General features: G+C 44.8%; 1 protein-coding gene across 12 annotated transcripts in view; it reads left to right on the forward strand.

The window, feature by feature from the left end:
* Positions 1-24,716, forward strand: part of ADGRB2 (adhesion G protein-coupled receptor B2) — a 160,831-nt gene that overhangs the window by 58,470 nt on the left and 77,645 nt on the right. For 11 of the 12 annotated variants that reach the window (XM_077931917.1, XM_077931908.1, XM_077931910.1 and 8 more), the window contains 2 exons: positions 7,197-7,280; positions 16,803-16,967. In XM_077931917.1, the coding sequence (XP_077788043.1) occupies positions 7,197-7,280; positions 16,803-16,967 (249 nt within the window). The remainder of the gene's footprint in view (positions 1-7,196; positions 7,281-16,802; positions 16,968-24,716) is intronic. The other variant, XM_077931916.1, reaches the window with a different exon arrangement.

The raw sequence follows: 24,716 nt of genomic DNA on the forward strand, positions 1-24,716 counted from the left end.
CTCACTTTCCTGGACCAGGTACAGTGGCTAAGCAGATACCCATAGGAGGTAAAGGGACCCCTGACCATTAGGTCCAGTCGTGACCGACTCTGGGGTTGCAGTGCTCATCTCGCTTTATTGGCCGAGGGAGCCGGCGTACAGCTTCCGGGTCATGTGGCCAGCATGACTAAGCCACTTCTGGCAAACCAGAGCAGCACATTGAAATGCCGTTTACCTTGCCGCCGGAGTGGTACCTATTTATCTACTTGCACTTTGACGTGCTTTCAAACTGCTAGGTTGGCAGGAGCAGGGATCGAGCAACGGGAGCTCACCCTGTCATGGGGATTCAAACCGCCGACCGTCTGATTGGCAAGTCCTAGGCTCTGTGGTTTAACCCACAGCGCCACCCGCGTCCCCATAGGAAGCTCAGTGCAAAAGCCCCCTGCCCTTTTGTGATTCCCAGCAACTAGGAATCAGAGGCATACTGCCTTCAGCACTCCAGAGGCAGGACAAAACATAGTGATGGCCACCCACTTGGATGGCTTGAAGACAAATTCAGGGCAGTGAAGGCTATCAGTGGATGATAAGACTATGGGTGGCTGGTTGGCATGATGGCTATGCTCATGACCGGAGGCAGTAATGCTTATGAATACCAGCTGCTGGAAACTGCAAGAGAGGAGAGTGCTCTTGTGCTCATGTCCTCCTTGCAGGCTTCGCATGAACAGCTGGCTGGCCACTGGGAGAGCAGGTCTGACCCAACAGGCTCTTTTAGCATTCTTACATAGCAAGCACCACTAAACCCAGGGGGACTTGCTTCTCAGATGGTACCAGGATAGCCCATTGATTATTTAATTTCTATACCACTTAATGTATTAAAAATACGTATTTCCAAGCGGTGTACACAAAAGCAGCAGCAGCAGACAGCTAAAACAAAATGTTGCAAAGATACATAGTCACACATACAAATGTTAAATTAATACGAAGTTATTCATAAGTGTCAATCAATACCCATTCATTTTCCTTCTGACGCACCCTCTTTAAATCTTGCAACTGCCTGCCCCAGCTTGTTCAAAGCAATGCGGACCTCCAGCCTGCCTCAAACCCTCTCCGCAGCAGGGAGCAGCCGGAGGAAGCCTGCCAACACCTGGCTTTTCTCTTCCCTGCACTGGAGAGTTTATGGAGTCATTAAAGAAGGCAGCTGGTCCAGTTTACAGCCGAGAGTCCTGCTCGGTTTACCCTGAGGGTAAGACTTTGCGGCAAGGTAATCACATGGGGATCGTTATGTGGGGAGGAGCATCAGGACCCCCTCCAGAGACCCTGCGTGCTCTGTGGAATAAACCCTCAAAATGGGGAAGAAAGGGGAAAATTCTGTAAGATTGGTTTGAGCTGAGCTGCCCTCCTGACCACATCTCCCCAAGCTCTTTTTCTTGAACAGGGAAAATCCTGGGCAGCTTTTATCTCCGTATATATAAATGTGTTAGTGGCATTTCTCCTAAAAGTATTCAAAGCTATTTACAATCAAATAATAAAAAACACAGAATAATAAAACCCAATTTAAAATGCCGATAAAAATAAAAAACCCTGCAGTATAAAAAGGAAAACGTCACATGACACAAGCCAGGGAGAAGCGACCTGCCAGAGTTAGCTAGAGGAGGCTCCATGTGGCCCTCTGCTCCTCTCCACCTGGCCCTTGGAACTCTCTCCAGGCCACATCTTTTGCTGGCCCTCCGTCTCACTGTCCTTGAGGGGTTTTGCCTGGAATTCTGAATTCTGATAATATTTCTTGCTTGCCTGGATGGAGGACAGAGAGGGATGTGAGACGGTGCCAGAAACTAGCCTACAGTGCCTTTCAATCGTCTTTTTTGCTTTATTATTATTATTTATTTACATTTATATGCTTTTATATGCTTTGACTTTTTTTAAAAAAAGTAGTGTATAGCTTTTATGAAATAAATAATACATAAATTGCCCCCACCATCCCTGAGAAGCTTGCCTAGGAAGGAAGGTGACTGTACCCCTGTCCTAAAGCCTGAAGGTAAAGACGCCCACCTGTGTTGTCCATACTAGGTTAGGAGGTTGGGCTCTGCGTACATATACCAGACCTGGTCATCGCAGGCGCTGATGCCTCATCCTCCTGCGCTGGTGCACCCAGGGCCAAACAGCTAAACAAGCAAGGCTTCCGATTCAACCCCTTTGAGAGCACAAATTCCCTTGATTGGTCCAGCATGGCATAAGTGCCATGACTGATGATTTTTGCTTCTCGTTTTGTATTTGAGAAAGACCCCCTTCTCCAGACTAGGGCTGCATATACACCATACATTTAAAGCACATTCCACCCCCCCAACCCCAAAGAACCCTGGGCCCTCTAGTTTGTTAAGGGTGCTGAGAATTATAGTTCTGTGATGGGTAAACCACATTTCCCAGGATTTGGGGGGGAGGTAAAGGAGATGTCCTTTAAATCTATGGTGTGTAGTAGTAGTAGTAGTAGTAGTAGTAATAATAATAATAATAATAATAATAATAATAATAATAATAATAATAATTTATTATTTATACCCCGCCCATCTGGCTGGGCTTCCCCAGCCACTCTGGGCGGCTTCCAAAAGAATATTAAAATACTATAATACATCAAACATTAAAAGCTTCCCGAAACAGGGCTGCCTTCAGATGTCTTCTAAAAGCCTGGTAGTTGTTGTTCTCTTTGACATCTGGTGGGAGGGTGTTCCAAAGGGAAGGCGCCACTACCGAGTAGGCCCTCTGCCTGGTTCCCTGTAACTTGGCTTCTCGCAGTGAGGGAACCGTCAGAAGGCCCTCGGTGCTGGACTTCAGTGTCCGGGTAGAACGATCGGGGTGGAGACGCTCCCTCAGATATACTGGACCAAGGCCATTTAGGGCTTTAAAGGTCAGCACCAACACTTTGAATTGTGCTCGGAAACATATTGGGAGCCAATGTAGGTCTTTCAAGACCGGTGTTATATGGTCTCGGCGGCTGCTCCCAGTCACCAGTCTAGCTGCCGTGTTCTGGATTAGTTGTAGTTTCCGGGTCACCTTCAAAGGTAGCCCCACGTAGAGCGCATTGCAGTAATCCAATGGTGTGTAAGTTGCCTGGGTGGCTTTTAAAAAACCTTTGATGGGGAAAGTAGGATGAGGGGGAAAGAATCAAACAGCCCCTTCTCCTTTCCCCTCTCTTCCCCTTCCTGACTCGCAGCTGACAATGCATCTTTGTCAGGCTTTTATACGTTCCTGTTAATTTCACGCAAAGTGCCCTTGATGGATCTCTTGTTATTTTTCGTGAGCTGAGCCATAAATTTGTGACATCTCACTGTAGCAATCTGTTAAGTGCATCTTGAGGGTGGCGGGGAGGAAGAAGGGCTCTCTGTGGGTCTGCATGTGCCTGTTACATACCACATGGAGAGAGAGAGAGAGGTGCTGGTTCCCAGAGGTGCTAGAGCTGGAGTGGAAACTGACCAGGAGACTCTGCCTAAACCTGGTGCTTCTATGTTGTGCCAATTACTTCTTCTGGAGAGGCCAAGAGAAATGTAGTTTAAGTGACACCTCCCCCACCACCCTCACACACTTCATTTACTCTGTCTCCCTTCTGCGTCCAAATTTATTATAGGTCATGGTTAGGAATTCAGTCCAAGCTCCCTCCCTCAGAGCACTCTTTGCAGTAATGGGTTGTCATGTCCCAAATAGGAGTCGCCTTGTCAAATTGTAACCTATCCTGGAATTTGCTGCTGAAGGGTGGAAAATTAATGTTATCACCATCATCTGACTGACCATAGTGATGACAGGAACCTGGACTAGATGTGTCTCTGCTCTGATCCAGCAGCCAGGCCCTTCTTATGCCCAAATCTTCTCCCTCCCTGGCACCTGGACCATTATTGTAATTGTGCCATGAGTGACAGGAATTCTGGGAAATCGCCCATGCCACTGAGGAATCGGGATTGGGGCTGGAGAATGAGGGGTGGAATCCAACCTTGTTGTGCTGCCATGTCATCTGCCATGTGACAGGGTCTGAACTGGGCTCAGTTCCCTCTGCTTCTCTCTCCTGGTTTTGCTTTGGAAGGATGAAGTACCTTTGAGAATTCTGAATGCTCCCCATCTAACCCCCACAAGCAGGCAGGGGAAACTGGAAGATAGAAATTGCCCACTTAAAATGGGGGCCGTCCTGTTGTGGTGGTGGACAAACTTAAGAACATAGGAAGTTGCCTTATACTGAGTCAGATCCTTGGTCCATTTAGCTCAGTATTGTCCACACTGACTGGCAGTGATGCTCCAGGGTTTCAGCCTCAGGACATTCCCAGCCCGTGTATTGGGAGGTTTTTAATGTTTTTATATACAGTGGTACCTCGCGATGCGAACGGGATCCGTTCCGGAGCCCCGTTCGCATCCTAAATAGAATGTAAGACGTGATAGCACGTCTGTGCATGCGCAGGTCACATTTTGCTGCTTCTGCACATGCATGTGACATCATTTTGACTGTCTGCGCATGCGCGAGCGGCGAAACTCAGAAGTAACACACTCTGTTACTTCTGGGTTGCTGCGGAGCACAACCCAAAAATACTTATCCTGAAGCATATTAATCCCGAGGTATGACTGTATGCTGTAAGCCACGCAGTGTGGCTGGGGGAACCCAACCAGATGGGTGGGGTATAAGTTATTATTATTATTATTATTATTATTATTATTATTATTATTATTATTATTACTACCTGGAGATGCCATTGGGGATTGAAGTAAATGCTCTGCCACTGAGCTGTGCCTCAAACATCCGTCCCCTCATCTCAGATTCATTCACACACACTGAATTCTTGCGGAATGTTTTGCAGAGGAAACAACTGGAGTCTTTTTAAATTTTGCCCTGAGAAAGTTCAAAGAGGAAAAAACAAATTCTGCTTGAGAAGAGGGTACCCACAGTGACAAACCAGATGCCACCAAGGAGAGGTCTGAAAGCAAAACTGTTGCTCAGAGGCATGCATTCTGCTTGATGGAGAGCAAGAAGGCCTGCACACTCTAACACTTTGTAGAATGCAGAGATGGATGTTTCACTTATCTCTCAGGCACACTCATGAACACACACACACACACACACACACACACACACACACACAAACACCTGACTTCTCACTGTGTCCTTTGTTTGTATGCATGGGGTAACATTTCCTGCCTTACAGTCTCTGTGATCCTCATCTCCACACAGCTGCCCTGTACATAAATAACCTCGGCTGGTTCCTTTGTCTCTAGAGGGAGACTTGAAAACAACAGAGACTCACCAAGTCCACAATGGGGACGAGGAGCTCCATAGATAGTGTGCAAAAGGAAGGAAGCAGTCAAAGGGCAGAGTCCTTGGTGCAGCAACAAAGACACCACTTCAGGAGAACATTAGAAGTGGCCCAATACTGAACTAGGCTCATCTGGACCATGGGTGGGCAAACATTTGCCCTCAAGAGCCCTTGGTGGTGGTGGGTGGGCTGCATATTCGTTGGTGTGCCAGGGAGGCTGCTATTCATCCACATCCACACCCACTCATTGTCACACTCCTGATAACTTATCAAACAGCTGTGGAAGTGATGTCCGGGGGGTGGGATTTCCAGAAGGCGGCGGTTTGTCCGGGATCTTCGACAAGTAAACCGGAAAAAAAGTTTTCAGGGTGTCCTGGTTTTTACTTTTTGAAATATGGCAACCCTGCTTGAGCCACCCACCATTCTTGCCCTGCGCATGCACACTTGCTATGCCTAACCTCCAGGGCTGGATCTAGACACATCAAAGAAGTTTTTTCAGTTAAACATGTTGCAAACTTTGTATGAGAAATCAGATTAGCAAAAACAGAACTCCACAGTGCCACCTGGTGTCACAGTGTTAGAATGCATAAACCATGCATATAAAGCATATTTTTTTTCTTTGCCAGTGTAGCTAAGTCCTAGATCATGTGTACTCTGCATTTTAAGATTAAAATAAAATGTTGTGCAGGCAATGCAAGATTCCTGCCAAGAAAATTTGGATTCTGTGATTTGTCTGAATTATGCAGTTAGGGCGAACTAGCACATTTTTCCTTTCACTGTGCATAAATTTGTTCTACATTTTCTTGCTGTTTCACCAAATCAGTAGTTGTGTGGCTCGTGGACAAAAAGCTCTGCTCCAGCAGTTGTTGCCAGAACTGCCCTTCTCCAGTCTTGTCTCTTTTTGGAACCCACGCAGCTTCCTTAGGTTGACTGTGCATTTGTGTGAAGTACTTCTTTTCGTTTTATTATTCAGGATTAGTTTCCCCTGCATGCCCCTTGGAGTGCGCTTATTTCAGGAGAAAGTGTGGCTTATGAAACACTCAGATAAATAACACTTTGTCTCTCCTCATCTTACTGCATGTTAGTTTCACATGATTCTTTCCATTATTTTATAAATTTCTATTTTGTCAACCTACCCCAGCCCAACCTCTCCCCCCCCTTATTAAGATACACGAGTACTGATTTACATACTTATACAGTGGTACCTCGGGTTACATACGCTTCAGGTTACATACGCTTCAGGTTACAGACTCCGCTAACCCAGAAATAGTACCTCAGGTTAAGGACTTTGCTTCAGGATGAGAACAGAAATCGTGCTCCAGCGGCGTGGCGGCAGCAGGAGGCTCCATTAGCTAAAGTGGTGCTTCAGGTTAAGAACAGTTTCAGGTTAAGAACGGACCTCCAGAATGAATTAAGTACTTAACCCGAGATACCACTGTACCTAGAATTTCCTCTCACTACCTTCAAGCCCCTTCTCAAAGCCCACCTTTCCCACAATGCCTTTGGCTCAGTTCGTCAGCCTCACCCTATGGGGAAACTAACCAGATGTAACTGAAGCAAATGGGTGGTATTCAACTAAGTTTTACCCAAAGTATTGGAATGTATGGGCCTGACTGAGCTACATTTATTGATTTCAGTGGGTCTACTCTCCTCTGAGTTGAACTTGGTTGAAGACCACCCATTTGCTTCCCCAGTTTTACTGACCCTTCCATCTTTTCAGTGGCCCTTCCAGGTTCAAATGGATTGCAACTCCTTGAGGCAGGAGCTTGTCTTTTACTTGGTAAAATATTGTGCACATTGATAGCACGTGATGATGATGATGATGGTATTTTGCAGAGTACAGAGAACCCTTCAGAGCATGCAGATACATCCTCCCCACTTTCTCCACTCACCAACTCTGATAGCTCTTTCATGGTTTCCTCCCTCTTTCAGGTGATGGGGTGGAAGCAGATCAGAAGGTGAAGACACAGTGGCCGCGGTCAGCAGATGAACCAGGGGTGTACATGGCACAAACAGGTAATGAATGACCTTGACAGGGAAAGCATGGGGAAATGAGAAAATTCATCAGGGCATTCTCAGGGAATCCTTCCTTGCAGCCAGGTTCCATCTTTAGTCTTCTCCTCAGTACATGCCAGGGGGGGTGATTGGGTCCGTGGGCATATTTGCAAACTGGAGAAGTTGTTGTGGTCAACATAACCACGCCACAACTTAGTCTATTAGCACAGTCTCAGACCAGGACTCAATGGTAGTTTTGCTGTCAGCTTTTCACGTCAAACACATTTTGAATGACATTTGGGGCGTTCTCCTGAGGTGAAACATACCAGGAATTTTGAGGGAATACAGCATAGTTTTGATGAGACTTGCAGTGTTTCTGAGGATGGGAGGTGGCTGAGAGGTGAGGGGGCATTGGGGAGGTTCCACGTATTCTCTCAATTTTCACCAGAATTCTCCTAAACTGAAATTTGAAGCAAATTGTTAAGGTTCTTCATCAGAATGAGCAGCATGAAAAATTTAAAAGGAAAGGATTCTAATGTGTGAACTCCCCTCAATTTAACTTGGAATTGGATTAGCTTCTCTAGGGGACATTTGAAATCTTATCACCCCACCAATTTGCCCTGATTTCCTAATTTAAATTGTGGTGCTAGTTGTGCTATTTTGCATTGAAGTTTCATCTTCCAATATAATCAGTGCTCCTTGTCCAAGTCTCAGGTGCTAATGGCCAGACAGAGCTCAACAAAGTCACCATAAGAGGATTTTGAAGTAAGAACCTCCAGAGCCTTGAGGGAGAGATGTACAATCACTGACCAAGAATTAAGAAGCTCCCCCGCCTGACCAGCCTATAGCTTTTGCAAAGGCCTTTTATGTTTTCAACTAAACTAGCTTAGGGATGGGGAATTTGTGGCCCTCCAGATGTTGTTTTAGTCTTCTTTCTTTGGCGATCACTCGTAGCTGAGTAAGATTGTCTTCCATAAACACAGTTTTAACAGTGGGTCCATAAGTGACTGTGGAGGCCAATTCTGGATTCATAAGTCCTTCCACAATGGGGACATAGGTTTCCAGGTGGGAGTTGATCATGGTGAGGGTTTGCCAAGCGTGCCTTCCTCTTAGCACCTTTCTCCCTTACATCCTGAGTTCGAGTGTCTTCAAAGCCCATGACACCTTTTGTAAAGGCTGTTCTCCAATTGGAGCACTCACAGGCCAGTGTTTCCCAGTTGTCTGTGTTTATACTACATTTTTTTAAAAGATTTGCCCTGAGATAGCCTTTAAACCTCTTTTGTTGACCACCAGCATTACACTTTCCATTTTTAAGTTCGGAATAGAGTAGTTGCTTTGGAAGACAATTATCGGGTATGTGTACAACATGACCAGTCCAACGAAGTTGAAGAATCATTGCTTCAAAGCAATGTTGTTCTAGTACAGCTCCCATCATCCCTATCCATTGGCCATAGTGGTTGGGCCCATTGGGAATTGGAGTCCATAAACCCTCAGCTGATGCTGAGACCTCAAGAGCTTTCAGACACCTCCGTGTTGTGAATTGCAAATTACAACATTAGCATCACAAGCATAGTTAGTTTCTCAACCAGTCTAGCAACATCACTGATTTTGAATATTGATTAGACTTGTGAAATCATCGCTAATTTTAAGGAGACAGCCAACTTTTTAAGACAGCTTCTGCATTTTAGCAGAAATATCCTAATTTCTGAGGGCTTTTGACTGAGACGTTGCTCATTGGAGGTGCCTCCCTGCTAGGGATGAACAGAAAGTCGGGCCTTTCCGTTATTCAGTTCAGTATCTTTGACTCTGATTTACTTTTGTTTCTTTTTTTAAAACTCTTTTGAAAGCAGGGGCCCTCATATTTTGGGTCCTTGGGACACATTTGAAAATCATAAAATACAGCCAAGGGCCCCCCAATATACCATTTCACAAAGGGAAACTAGTGATGCTTACACACACACACACACACACACACACACACACACCCCGCAACAGGCAAAACAAATAAAACACAGACAAATAAGCAGAACTCCACCCTAAAAATAAAATCTCTCCAAAAAGCCAAAAAATAAAATAAAAAAATAAATCTCAGTGGCAAGTGGCCTTGGTGGGTCCCCAGAGGGTCATGCCTGAAGGCACTGTGGTGCCCACATGAGGGACCCCAATTTTAAAGCATATAATTCCTGCTGTCATTTCTGTGTGGAGAGATGCCATCATTCCTCCTGCTCCATCTCACACCAGAATGCCCCTAAAGTGATGCTCCATAGTGATAATGCCTTAGTTTTTGGAGTTGGGTGTTCTGTTTTAACAGGGGAAATGGTACCTTTAGGCTGGCCCCCATGGATAAAGCTCCACTGCCAATAAGAGATGGTGGCAAGAATACTTAAATATATACTGTGTAGTATATATTTAAAATAAGTTGGGTTGATGGAAATAGGAGACCACAGCTGCTTGCTGCCGTGCAATGTCCCACCATGAAACATTTCAGCAAATCCTCTCCCTCCTGAAGCATCCTGAAATAATTTTAGATGAAGGATGGTATAGGAACATAAGGAGAGCCCTTCTGGATACATCTGTTCCAGCATCCTGTTCTCACAGTGGCCAGCCAGATCCGCCAAAGGGAAACCGGCAAACAGGATTCAAGCACAAGAGCATTCTTGGTGTTCAGACGCAGTCTGTGTTTTCTGGGGCTGGGCAGTTGCAGTCCTAAATGTCTAGAAGGCACCAGGTTGGCAAAGGCTGGCCTGTGCTTTTGCCAGTACGGCGTTATTATTGTCTTACAATGTTCACAACAGCCTTGCATTGCTCAAAGGCTACCAATTTTGGGGTGAAGACGCCTGCCAGATGTTACAACTGGTAGCTCGCCTAAGCTGGGACCAGCTATTCATCACCAGCTTCTCCTCCAGCTCCAATAGTCACATGCATTTTAATTAAGATGCAGCCTCCAATGACTGAAAAACCTGCATCTCATCTTCAATCCCCACCAATCCCCCGAGCCCCATCATTTTCATGGCGACAGCGAATTGAGATGATGTGCGCTTATCCCTTCTTCCTATTTCCACCACCACCACCCTCCCTGGTGCAACTGAGTTTAATTTGCTCCATTTATGCGTTCTCTTAGCACCTTCCTTGGAGACCCATAAAGAAAACAAATGTATTAATTGTTTAGCTCCTGCGTATTTATTTAGCAAATTCGTCTGGGTAATGTGAACGCCATTCACTTCCCCTCTCCTCTCCCTTTCTCCTTGCCTTTGATTTATAGTCTCTGGGCCATTGTGTGCACTGCCTGCGAAGACAATTGGAGCTACAATCCTGGAGAATTTAGAGGGATCTGCTGAGCCAGTTGTGCAAATATAGATAGTGGCAAGTCTGTTGACCTTGATAAATAAGCTTGTTTGGTGCAATGGCTACTGAATGGGTCAGCAATGTGGTGCCTGTAGCTTACATGACACCCATGAGGTCTCACTCTGGAGCCTGCGAAGCTTCTGAGCCTCCCCACTCACTGTCCCCTTAGTCATGAATGGAATCAGGGTGCAGTTCATCAGACCCTGGAGATCTGAATTCCTTTAAAGTAGCTAGGCATTCCCTTTCCACCACTTTTCCTGTCTTGGGCTGCAGCTCCCTTCTTTGCATCATTTATTCTGTTATTCCCAGGTTAAGCACTGCTTTCCTTTTGGGTGAAAACAGAGGTGAATAGGTGTCGAGCAGTTTCACCTTCTCTGTCACCCAGTAGCATTCCTCCAGCTTCTCTGCGCAGAGGACCTCCTACTTGTTAGTTCTTCCTCTTGTTTCAAACATAGCCAAAGAAATCTTTTTTTGTTATTACAATTTTTTTTATAAAAATCCAGTTGTGTCCATGGGCTGATAAAGGGTTGATACGGACTAGCTACATTTTTTTTTTTTTAAAAGCCAGTCATTCTCAATATCCTGCTGAAACCATTGGTTCCTGGCTTGCAAAGAAGGCCCTAAATCAAGATAAACACAGCATGGTGATAGGCAACCATACTCCCCAGGCTGACATCTCCTGATGTCCTTGGAAATACACTGGATTTCACCAACTGTGGCTTGGGCCTCTTATTTCCTAGCAGAGTCTTATTTTGTCTACTCCAGGCATTCTGGTAACAGAAGGCATCCACCCCCCTCTCACACACAATAATATCCATTTTACCCTCATACTTGAAGGTCAGTGTTCTGCAGGAATGACTTCTCATATGGACGCCCCTTTCGGCTAATATTTGCGTTCTCTTTCTTTCTCTCTCTTGCTCTTTGGAAAAATGTAACCCACCTCCCTCCTTCCTCCTCCATCTGTTCCTCCGTAATTTAAATGGATGTCCTCTACGGCAAGCCCGTCCAATAACTTCAGATAGATCATCAAGTCTAATAAAGAGCCAGATTGTTGTAAATGTCAATGCCTTGCCTGCTCAGGGCAGAAGGGAAGAGAGGCAGGCTGGTTGAACCAGGTTTGTGCCTCAGCCACCAGCCTTGACTGGGGGTCATGAAGGAGTGGACCGCCTCATATTTCAGCAAATGACGGGTCCACATATTTTCTCCACAGGCCAACTATGGCTTTTTGAAGGGCATCCGCACGACTGAAAAAGTGGGGAGCCCTCAAGGGCAGAGGGCCAATCATGCCATCTGTTTTTCAGATGCACCAATGCCCACACAAAAAATTTACAGAAAAGATTTGCAAGAGTTCAACAACAGAAACATCAGTTTTTAGGCCAGGGTGAAAAAGCCCACAGAGAAATCTCTCTTTGGCCTTACAGAAACTTTGGGCTTTGCTCAAAAGTTTTGCTCAACAGGAAACTTTAGAATGCTTTTAATTTTAGGAGCACACAGGTGGTAGCTTAGGAATGTGCAGAATCCTTCTCTGAAATTTTATTAGAGGTCTTTAAAGTTCGTTTGTTTCTTCCTTGATGGTGATGTAGTGATGAAGAGGCTTTTCTCACCATTCTTTAGATGTTTTCACTGAAGGCGATGCCTCCAGAATTACTCTGAATTTTGTTTTAGGTGAAACAAAAGGGAAATAAAGGGATGCAGCTCAGTGGTATATGGAGCTTCTGCTTTGCATGCAGAAGGTCTAGGTTCAATTCCTGGAATCTCCCAGTAAGACTCGGAATGTTCTCCTGGCTGAAACCCTGGAGAGCTGCAGCCTAGGTGAACCAGTGGTCTTGCAAGGTTGGATGGCCATCTGTTGGATTATTTAGCTGTGATTCCTGCATTGCAGGGGAATGAACTAGATGACCCTTGGGGTTCCTTCCATCTCTATGATTCTATGAAGGGAAATTCTTATGTTCCTGTGAAAATTCAGTAGCAGCTCCAGTGGGGAAAGTAGACTCATCTTAGCTGACAGGTATTAGGATGTCCTTGCCATCCATCCAGGGAGCTGTCCAAAAGAACAGTGCTGAAACCTACTTTTCCTACATGAGAGGGTTACCCAAAGCTCTGAAGGGTGAAAAATATATATGGCGTGTTGTATATATAATAGAATCATATAACTGTAGAATTGAGAGGGACCCCCAGGGTCATCTAGTCCAACCCCCTGCAATGCAGGAATCTCAACATGGAATCATCAAATTGTAGAGTTGGAAGGGACCCCAATGGAAAAATAATGTCTGTGGTTGGATTAGTGAATGGATGTGTGGTCATCTCTCTGGAAGTTACACAGCCGCAAGATGGTAGAAATATTTTTGTGCCACAGATAAAAGGTATTTGTTAGAGAAGCAATTGGTGGATTTTTTGAAATCCTGTGTTGAGAGGCTTTGGGTGGGTTCTAAGCTGATGGGGTTGGGTACAAGCACCTCTTGGACACCCTGAACTACACTGCCTTAATTCCTCTCTAAGTTATACAGTTCCCATAGTCATTTCTCACTCAATTACTCACTTGATGGCTGATTTCTGCAGAACAAAGTGGTAGAATTCTTGATTGTAGTACCCCTTGCTTATATCTCTGTATGCTCCCTCTCCCATGGAAAAAGAAACTTTTTTTTTGTATATTGTCATGAGTTCAAAGGTGCCAGACCCCTCTAAATTCCTGGATCCAGTAAGTGTTAGAATTTAATCAAGGCTTGGGGTATTAAACTGGGTGCCAAACACCTAACCCCTGGACCCAGCATGTGTTAAAAGCTAATTAACTTAGCTTCCTGTGTTCAGGTGATCACCGGGTGGGGGTGGGGTGATGATGACAATTAATTGATGGGCCATTAAGAGAACAAAGGAAACAAGATGGGTCGTTAAGAAAGCAAAGGAGAGAGGGCTGAAATGGACAAAAGCCAGAGTTTAGAGTTGAAAGTGTGTATGTGATGTGGCCCAGGTGCAAATAGCTGCAGGCTGAAAATGCAGAGAGAGGGAGGGAGGGAGGGAGTGTCATGGCTGAATTCTGCTGGAAACCAAGGCTGTGGCTTTGAGAGAGGATATTTTTTGAGTGTGGATGTTGTGAACCCCTCCATCATAGGCTCAGATTGTATATATGTGTAAATTAACCACAGAGAAACCACAGTCTCCACAGTGCCTCATTTCCAAAATGAAACTTGAACCCTGGGCAAGCTCCTGGGACCCCTGAAATCTTGCACTACTGAAGACTGGGGTGGCGTGCAAAAATAAACAGATGAAGGAGATGGGTTCTGGATGCAACCTCTCCCTAGTGTGCAAGTTTTCTCCCTGCAGCAAGGCGTTTTTGTCTGTGGAACATCAAAACCCACCCACACCCTGATGTCAGACCTGAAATGATGCAGCCCAGAATTCTACCACCTCATTATGTTTAATTTGTAAAGCAAATATGAGCATTTGAGGTGATTCATAGGGTAAGGAAGTTCTATCAGTGGTGATTAGCCGGTTCTGTTTCAATTCAGGTTATTGTTTGATGTTTGATACACTGTGGGAAACAGCTAAATGCCTAACTACTCCACTGCCTCCCACCCCCAGCAGATTGCAGGTTAGGGATGAGTGAGGAATTTGATCTTTGTGGATTCAGAAACAAATCCACACCTTTTAAACTAACACGCATATTGGAACTAAGGTTTGTAGTCAACTGACTTTTAATCAGAGTAGACCCACTAAAATAAATGAAACCTAAGTTAATAAGAGGGAGGCGGGTGGCGCTGTGGGTTAAACCACAGAGCCTAGGACTTGCCGATCAGAAGGTTGGCGGTTCGAATTCCCGCCATGGGGTGAGCTCGGTCCCTGCTCCTGCCAACCTAGCAGTTCGAAAGCACGTCAAAGTGCAAGTAGATAAATAGGTACTGCTCCGGCGGGAAGGTAAACGGCGTTTCCATGCGCTGCTCTGGTTCACCAGAAGTGGCTTAGTCATGCTGGCCACATGACCCGGAAGCTGTACGCTGGCTCCCTCGGCCAATAAAGCGAGATGAGCACCGCAACCCCAGAGTCGGTCATGACTGGACCTAATGGTCAGGGGTCCCTTTACCTTTACTTAAGTTAATAAGGGCCATTCATGTCAATGGGTCTACTCTGAGTAAAGGTTAGTTGACTGCAACCCCTAGTGCCAGCTTTTTTATGCAATTCTCAGTTTTAAAAGTGTACTTTGTAGGGAAGAGCACTGGATTTTAATGAATCCTGAACCAGAAGTATGGTGTACAGACCAAGGCAAGTAATAATACCCAGTGCTTTTTTTCTAAAAAAAGTGTTTAGGGGTACTCTCATTATGACTCAAGAGAATCACCATTTTATAGTTAAAATTGGGGAAAATAAATACAGTAAATGGACAAAAGTGCAAAGATTCACAAAATGTTTATGGGTATGCACCCCCCCCAAAAAAGCACTGGTAGTACGTCTTCAACCTTGGTCAGACCACACCTGGTGTTCTGTGTCCTGTGCTGGGCACCACAATTTAAGAATATTGACAAGCTGGAATGTGTGCAGGAGAGGGCAAACAAGATGATGAATATTCTGGAAACAAAGCAGCATGAGGAACAGCTGAGGGAGCTGGATCTGTTTATCCTAGAGAAAAGAAGACTGAGAAGTGATATGATAGTGACCTTCAAATATCTGATGGGTTGCCATGTGGAAGATGGAGCAAGCTTGTTTTCTGCTGCTCCAGAGGGGAGGATCCAGACCAATGGATTCAGATTACAAGATAGGACTAAAATTAGGAAGAACTCCCTGCTGGTAAGAGCTGTTCGAAAATGGAACGGACTCCTTTAGAAGTTGGTGGAGTCTCCTTCTTGGAGGTTTTTAAGCAGAGGTTGGATGGCCATGTGCCAGGGATTCTTTACTTACAATTTCTGCATTGCAGGGGGTTGGACCAGATGACCCTAGAGGCCCCTTCCAACTCTACAATTCTAGGATTATGTGAAATTGGGCTTAATTTGGAGTTATCCAAGGCTGAGCTCCCTTCAAATCCCTCTGAACCAAAACTGGGGGCCCCCAAAGCTTTGTGAGCAATTAGAAAATTTGGTACCAAACAGAGCTGTGGATAACGTGATCTGCCAAAATTGCAATGTTTCTCCCCAATTTTCCCATACAATATATGGAAATTGCCAGGGTGGGGAGAGGGTGAGGCAGTATGTGTGTGCGTTTTTGTGACTGACACATCTTACTTCTAATCAGAAGGGATTCTATCTTTGTTAGTCACTCTGTGCATTGTTTCCCCCCAAAAAATAAATCTTGAAGTGATTTAACAGCAACAATAAATACAAAGTGCAATGCAATACAAATATAGCAATTTTTAAAAACAAGTCCATCCACACACAAAAAGGATTTGCCAAGGCCCTCCGGCCAGAGTGCTTTGCGGGAGGGATGTTGATCTTGTCTGTTCTATGTGCTTTGCTAGTTTTCTCTCTTCTGAGTTGGCTGTTTCAGTTAGGATAGACATTTTGCCTGTGGCAGCCTCCTCCAAACACTGTGCTTGCTTGCTTGCTGCTCTGTGCACTACTTCAGCTCTGAACCTTACACATACATGGCTGCTTGGCCATAGCTGAGCTGTAGAGCATCTGCCTTGCATGCCGAAGCTCGTAGGTTCAATCCCTGGTACCTCTGGGTAGGGCAAGAAGAGACCCTCTGAAACCTAGAGAGCTATTGCTATCAATCAATACTGGCCTAGATGCACCAGGGATTCTTTAGCTGTCATTCCTGCAAGGTCAACTAGTTGGACTAGATGATCCTGTGGATTCCTTCCAGCTCTACAGTTCTCTGATTCTATTACTCTAAATCAGACACTGATTTGGTCTCTGAACCACATCTTGTGGTCAGTGCACACCCCAGAAGTCTGACAGATAATGGGAATGGACATCTTGAGAGAAAATACATTTTATAAGTATCTTGAACACACATTTGCACGAAATGTTTGATGCTCGTAAAAAAACATGCACACACATACACAGATTAATGTGGAAAGAGAGCAGAATGGAATGATGCTCAAACACCAGCAGAAGTTATGCCCACCAGAAATAGCCTGATTTGTCCAGCCCTAGGTGTGTGGACACAGCATCAGAGCTACTTTCAGGTCTTCCGTCTGTTCTGGAGGTGGCTGAACCAGTTTTTCTCTGTGTCTGTATGCTTGTGTGCGTGTTTCCCTCTTTCCCACAGGAGACCCTGCAGCAGAGGAGTGGTCCCAGTGGAGCGTCTGTTCACTGACCTGCGGCCAAGGCACCCAGGTGCGGACTCGCTCCTGCGTCTCATCGCCTTACGGGACACTATGTAGCGGGTTGTTGCGGGAGACCCGGATATGCAATAATACCGCCACCTGCCCAGGTAGACGGGGCAAATGGGGAGGGGGCTTGCTGCTGTTTCCCCTTCCTTCCACCCCTTTGTTACGTCTTCCTTCGTTGTGTCAGGTTGCTTTCGTGAGAGATGCCTGTCTGTCATCGCACTTTGTTTTGTATTCCCAGAATGTTCATTCCAACTGGCATTATTAACATTCATATGCTAATGTGGCTGCACTCTTAGAAGCAGGAATAAACATCCTCTGAAATATTTGGTTCTGTTCTGTTTTCGATTTAGCTTTGCCTCTGTCACTTCCAGTTCAGTCCCAAGGAAGATTTAGTAACCCCGCCCCACCCCACCCCCACCTCACCCCCACCTCACCCCCACCTCACCCCACCCCACCCCCAAGGACAGGTTCAATTCTGGTTCGCAAGGATGAGACACTTAATAGGTTTAATTGGTTATAAAGCCAATTCAGCCATAACCCATAAGTACTGTGAAGTATTAATGAAATAAAAATGACTAAAACAGCTTGCCGTAAATTTGCCACACGTTTTTTTAATGTGCCCTGTTTAATTAAAGTGTATTTTATCCATCCTGCAACAAGGCATCTCTCCTGCCTGATCAATGCCCCATTCCCTTAAAAGGACATACTGTAATGCGAAATTGTGTAGAAACTGAATCTGTTCTCCTTTGAGCCAGTGAGTGTATCAGGAATCCTTTACCTCAGGGCAGCCCAACCTTCCTTACCAAGTGAGCCACAAGAGTACTTTGAACCTGCAGGGCTTGTCCTGCAGGGTGGGGGTGGGGGAGTGAGGCCAAAATTTGACACACACATCCCAGGGTCCTAGCATGCATAGGATGGCTGCCTTAAAAGCAGGCAGAATGATATTGAATTGTGAGCAGTGGTGCTGAGGATGGGATACTTAACCCTCTCCCCTCTTTATCTCTCTTCTCCCTCCCTCCCTTGCCTTTACCCTGGTGAGGGAAAATGCAAGGTAGGCAGCAGCTGGAGGTGAGTTTGAGATTATGGGGTTGTCAGGTGAAAGAGTGAAACATCTGACCCCGGCACTGTTGCTTCTTTCCCCCAGCCTGCTTTTGTTTCATTCAGCAATAAATACAGCCATAAATAAATGAATAAATATAAAATTATGGGTTTCCCTTCATAATAGGTGGTTTGGCATCAAACTGAGCTGCTGAGGAGAGCCAAACCAAACCACACTTCAAAGTGTGGGGCCAAGGCTGTTGTTGCTCTTGCCACTGTTGTAATCCAAAAAGAAGAGGAAGCCCCCTTGGCCATCTTGTAAACAAGGATCACCACCCCCACCTGAAAATTCTTAGAAACTGCCTTTCGTCCTCCCACACACCCCTGAAACATTACCAAAACTGCAGTCCTACACATGCCTAAAAGGTAAAGGTAAAGGGACCCCTGACCATTAGGTCTAGTCGTGACCGACTCTGGGGTTGCGGTGCTCATCTTGCTTTACTGGCCGAGGGAGCCGGCATACAGCTTCCGGGTCATGTGGCCAGCATGATTAAGCCGCTTCTGGAGAACCAGAGCAGCGCACGGAAACACTGTTTACCTTCCCGCCGGAGCAGTACCTATTTATCTACTTGCACTTTGACGTGCTTTCGAACTGCTAGGTTGGCAGGAGCAAGGACAGAGCAACGGGAGCTCACCCCGTCACGGGGATTCGAACTGCTGACCTTCTGATCGGCAAGTCCTAGGCTCTGTGGTTTAACCCACAGCACCACCCGCATCCTTCTCAGAAGCAATTCCCATGAGGTTCAATGTGGGTCATTCCCAGGAATATAGGAGCAACCCCACTGCTGGGAGACGTCCTGCCTCTAGGCTGGGAGAGAGCCAAAGGGATATCAGAGATATCAAAATCCTTGCCAGGCACAGGAAGGGAGGATGGGAGTCTTCTCTTGCATTTAGTTTCCCCTTCCAATGCTTTCCCCCCCTGGCTGGTGGAGATTTAACAATTTCCCTCTCCTTGCTTCCACTGGGAGGATAAGTGCTTATTTTAGCTGCATGGCTGGTATATCCCCACCTCCCTCATTTTGGTGGGCATGACAGGGGACTAGGAAGGTTTCAATTCTTCATATCCAAATTCTTTCCTCGATAAGTTCCTGGTGCACCCAGTTCTGCCTCTAACAGACGTCCAATGAAGCTGAATAGTAGAAGATTTGGAACAGATAAAAGAAAGTGTTTATGCAGCGCATAGTTGAATTATGGAACTTGCTCCTCCAGGAGGCAGTGATGGCCACCAATTTGGATGGCTATAAAAGAGGATTGTACAGATTCCTGGAGGAGAAGGCTATCAATGGCTACTAGACATGATGGCCATGCTCTGCCTCCATGGAGAGAGACAGAAGGGTTTCTGAATACCAGTTGCTCAAAACTGGAGAATGTTCTTGTGCTCAGGTCCTGCTTGTGGGTTTCCCACAAGTATCTGGCAGTGTTCGAAACTCCCATTGTTCTAGGCGCATTTTGTGGCAGGGAATTTCATTAGTGTGAGCAGTTTCTGAGCTCTGGGCACAGCACTGCACCTAAAATTTCAGATTAAAACTGCAGAGTGGAAGGAAAGGAGCACCTTTTTCTATCTCCCCACTTCCAGTTAGTCTCTGAAGACAGGAGAAGAGACCCTCTTAAGAATATTAGGGGGGTGGGCAGGGGAAGGACTAGACCATGTGAAAAATGAACATAATATTTTAGCTGCAGTTCATTCATTTTCAGCTTTGTATTCTTGTTTTTAAAAAGTGTGCCTACACATTCCATTTTGGCACCCATCACCTAGGTTTAAGGAGCCATTTAGCTCTCAGCTTTCATATCTCAGTTTCTAACGCTGGTATCTGGTTGTCTGCTGTGAGAACAGGATGCTGGCTTAGATAGACCATTGTCCTGATCCAGAAGATTCTTCTAATGTTACTTTGCCTCATTGTCTTTTAAAGCCATCAGAGTCAGTGGCCATCTCTAGCATGACATGCTGCAGTTGCAAGTTTCAGAACTCTGGTGCTACATACATACTTAATTGACATGCTCATTTTTTAAAATAAGAATATTTACTTTAGGCACGCTTTTGAAAGTGTCCTTGGGCTTCCTTCTTCTTTTCAAGTCGTGCTGGCTTTTGCATGCCTTGGAAAACTGTGGTGCTTTTAGTATCTTTGATTTAAAGGAGGTTGAAGAGTTGAAATGCATTAATTAGCATTCAGAGCCCATGACAGCTAATCAATGATGGATCACTATCTGCTTGAAAAATCTAACGCCAGCGTGAAAACACTGAACAAAGCTGAATCGAGAGAGCTCAGGAGGTCACTGTAGAAATATTTATATATCTGTATAAAAGTTGTTTTTCCCCCTCCACATCATTCTGTTTAATCTCAACTCATCAAAGGCTAGATATCCCTGAATTTCTCGTTGGCCTGTTGGAGGTGAAAGATAATTCCTCATCTTGTTTTTAGGTTTCACCTCATGAATCTTTCAATGGATAAACAATCCAGAAAGCGTATTTAGATTCTGGAGAAAATTACACAGAACAGCAAAAGGCATCCAATAGGCATATTAGGAAAAAAAAAGGGGGGGAGCAAGGAACAATTAACACAGGAATGGTCGTCGGATTAGCTGGAAATTAGAAAGTAGTCCAGTAGCTGCTTTGTTTCCTCAGGCATGAAATTAACCAAATCCAAGAAAAAAGGGGGGTGTATGAACAAAAAGATCAGAAGAACAAACTGTGTTTTTGGTAATTTTTTAAAAAGTCCCTATGAAAATCCACCAGCATTTTACTGCACATTTCTCCTAATACATTTGGGATGCAATTTTGCCTAACACACATATTTTTGAAACTGCATTTTTGCATATTGTTTTCACTAATATATGCATTTTATGCATACTTTCCCTAATACATACATTTTGGGGTTGGAATCAGCATCGCAAAATTTAGAGAAGTGCAAATTTCAAAAGATAGCTGTGCTTTGGTTTGCATATTGTTATGGGAAGTGTGAATTAGACAGGCTTACAATTGAAATGTGAAGCAAGCCCAATTATCACTCCCTACTTGTAAAAGCCCATTACACTGGCTTCTGCGTCACAAAAGGTCTCAGGTTTCCCCAAAGTATGCTGGTATAACCAAACAATGTCCTCTCTCCCTTTGAAAATATTAAAAGCCAGTAATTATTAATATCTGTCTCGAGCGCTAATCAGCACAACTCCTGGGTCCCTTGTAAGGCAGAGAGATCAGAATTAAAAAGAAAACCTGCTAGTTCTTACATTAGCAAAGCTGAATATTAATTTTTGGGAAATGCAGCAGACTTCAAAGACAGTTTCCCCAGGTTTTTGCAAAGAGAAAATGAAGTACCATACTCCATTCCTAATTTCAATCATTAAAACATCTGCAAGTCTGAATGTAAGATATTGTGATTGGATTTAATGATAAATGAAGCATTGATTAAGTTTGACCAGGAAGCTGTTCAGGTGTTCTCCAAAGAGTTATCAGCTTGGGAGGAACTGGATGATGGAAATCAGTTTTCTGGGTATCTTCATCCACTGTCAAGGCAAAACCCAAATTATCTTGGGAAATTTCTCCCTCTTTCATATTATTTGTAATGGCTGCTGTGATCTCACATCCAAGAGACATGGGTTTGGTAGCAACTGATGGCAGCTTAACCTTTACACTTACTTTCCTCTATTTTGAAAGCTTGTGGAAAGAGGCAGAAATGGGACTGGAAAAATAGATCAAAATGACCACAAATTTTGGCTGGGTATGCATTCAAAGCACATTTTCCCCCTCCAATAATTCTGGGCAGTTTGTTAAGGGTTGCGGAGGATTGTAACTCTGTGAGGGATAAACTGCAGTGTTTACAATTCTTAGTGGAGGACGGCGCTTTGAATGTGCTTTAAAATTACACCATAGCCCAAAGCTCACTTGATCCCATCAGGAACAGTTGCTGGAATGATCTTTTAGAGAGTGGTGAGCAAGAGTTGACATGATAGAAGTTTATAAAATTATGCAAGGCACGGAGAAAGTGGGTAGAGGAGGAGGGTGAACCTTCTCCCATAACATGCAAATCGTGGACATCCAATGAAGCTGAGGGTTCAACGATTCAGTAGAAAATAAAAGAAAGTATTTCTTTATGCAGTGCATAGTTAAACTACAGAACTCACTCCCATAGGAAGCAGTGATGGTTACCAATCTGGATGGCTTTAAAAGAGGATTAGACAAATTCATGGACGAGAGGGCTATCAAAAGCTACTTGCCATATTAGGAGGCAGCAATGCTTCTGAATACCAGTTGCTGGAACCAAAGGAAGGGAGAGTGCTCAGGTCATGCTTGCTGGTCTCCCCCAGGCATCTGGTTGGCCACTGTGTTGACATTCTTAGGTTCTTAGAATGTCAGGTGGGCAATTTTAGTATGTTGTTGCTCCAGAGGCGTTTCTGCATCCAAGCATGAAGTATTGTTCATGTAGAGTGTGCATGCATGAACCCTCCACTGTAGGGCACTGATGCTGAGCCGTTCTTTCTTGGCCAGCCCCCGCCAGTGGCACAATGGGTCAATGCATCTGGCTGTTGATCAGAGGACTGGTAGTTCAAACCCACCCAGGGATGGCTGTGGGCAGGATTCCTTCATTCTATTATTCTAACCACACGTTGCTATTATGTAACAGGGGTGGGGTGGCCTTTGCCCTGGAAGGTATTTCTTCCTTCCCACATGAGAAGCATTACACATTTGAGAGGCTTGTCATCAGCATATGTGGATGCGTCATTTTTATTTTATTTTTGAAAAGCAGATCCACGTTGTGATTCCCAATTGTCAATGTTGTCATTTCCAGTCTATTGATAGACCACATTACCCCGAAGTACAACTCTGTTCAATGTGGTTCACAGAACAAACTAATTCTAAATACAATAACACAGTAACAATGCATGATTAGACTTATAACTGCTAAAATAATCATGTTGTACACCACCCCAATCTCCAAGCGGTGCAAGATTCCAGGGGTTCCAGGCACTTACCAAGGGTTCAGTTTCCTTTGAATGAGGGACAACGGAGACTGTGGTGTCTTGGTATGATGGTTTATTTACAAATATATACAACCTGAGCCTATGATGGAGGGGCTCAACACCCCAGAAGGTTTTGCTTCTCCAATCATCACAGCCTTGGATCCAAGTAGAAATCCAGAATGGCTTTCCTTCTCATGGTTCTGCCTACAGCCTGCTTCTAGCCCAGCTCACATGCTCAGCTATACCTTTTGTCTTTCTCGCTTCTAGCCAGGTGAGGGAGGGCTGACCCATTTGCCTCCTGCGACCCATACTTAGGACCATTACCAAGAAGCTGGCCTGGCTATTTCAAGAACTGAATCTGCCATTAGATTTTAACCCTTGCTAGATTCAGGAATTAGATGGGATGCAGGCATACAACCTAACTCCCCCCCCCCCAAAAAAAACTTGCAACAATAATAATCAACAATTAACCATTCATTTAACATATATTAACATTTAAGCAAGCATACAGCTTACTAATAGGTTAAGCCAGAATATCCATAAAGCAATCGCCTTATGAAGCGTGTGGGGCAAGGCAGGTGAAACCCACCATCCTCTGGTGGCAGCCAACTGCAGGCATTATGCTGTCCATTCAGGAGCAAAAGCAGCAGTGCATATATGAATCATTGTCACTCGTTGCATACACATAGGAAGCTGCCTTAAGTCACACTGGCTCAGTATTATTTGCACCAGCCTTCCCCAGCATGGTGTCCTCTAAATGTCCCCTACAGCCTCCACCATCCCTGACTATTGCCATGCTGGCTAGGGCTGATGAAAGTGGTAGTGCAAAACATCTGGAGGGCACCAACTTGGGAAAAGCTGTTCTACACTGACTGGCAATGGCTCTCCAGGGTTTCATGCAGGAGTCTTTCCCGGGCCTACCCAGAGATGCCATCAAGGATTGAACTTGACACCTTCTGAATGCAAAGGTTGTGCTTTAGTACTGAGCTTATTTTCGTTGTGCATCACCCCCACATTCATTCATAAGTATCAACTGGAGCATAAATGAATGCAGACAGGAGTATCTGTCATGGATTGCATGTGCAACTGCCTTAATTCCACATCATGCTTGTCCCCATTCAAAAGCACAGGCTGTATTATACATTTATGCAGATCTGGATAATTGTTGCACATTGCATGCACAATTGGCTTAATTGTACAACAATCTAGCCTGCTACAGAAGTGTAGAGAGGTTCATTTTCTGGTACATTTCTTGTTGTCATGCTTCACCCAATTATGCTCAAAAAAGATTTAATTTTGCCAGTTTTTTTAAAAAAGCCAAATTTATATTTTTGTCAGTCTTGCAATGTTATCCCTGAAAGGTAGAACACTTCAGATTTCAGTTTCTTTTAGAGCAGATAAATTCCAGTTGCATTTTAAAAAACTGAACACTTCTAGCCAGCTCTCTGCAAAGCTTAAATCAAGAAGAGGATGTGCTCATGATGTATGCCAACCATTTTTAGAACAGAGTTTGACTGCCTGTCTGTTCCTCTTTCCACCCAGGCTGGACTAGACAGCAGAACGGAGGGCGTAATAAAGCTCCGATGTCTGTTTATGTAGCTGTGTACTTTCATAACAGGGAAGGAGGGGAAGCAAAATGTATTCTATTTTTCAGTAATGGGGATTCTGCTGCTCTCTTGAAATGACAGAGCACTGATTTGACTTTGGGGGAATGCGACAGAAGATAAAAACTGTCTTTGTGGGCAGGTGAAAAGTCCAGATAATTCAGCATTCTGCCTTCTGACACTAGGCAACTA

This window comes from Podarcis muralis, chromosome 7 (genome assembly GCF_964188315.1).
Source record: "Podarcis muralis chromosome 7, rPodMur119.hap1.1, whole genome shotgun sequence".
Taxonomy (NCBI): Eukaryota; Metazoa; Chordata; class Lepidosauria; order Squamata; family Lacertidae; genus Podarcis; species Podarcis muralis.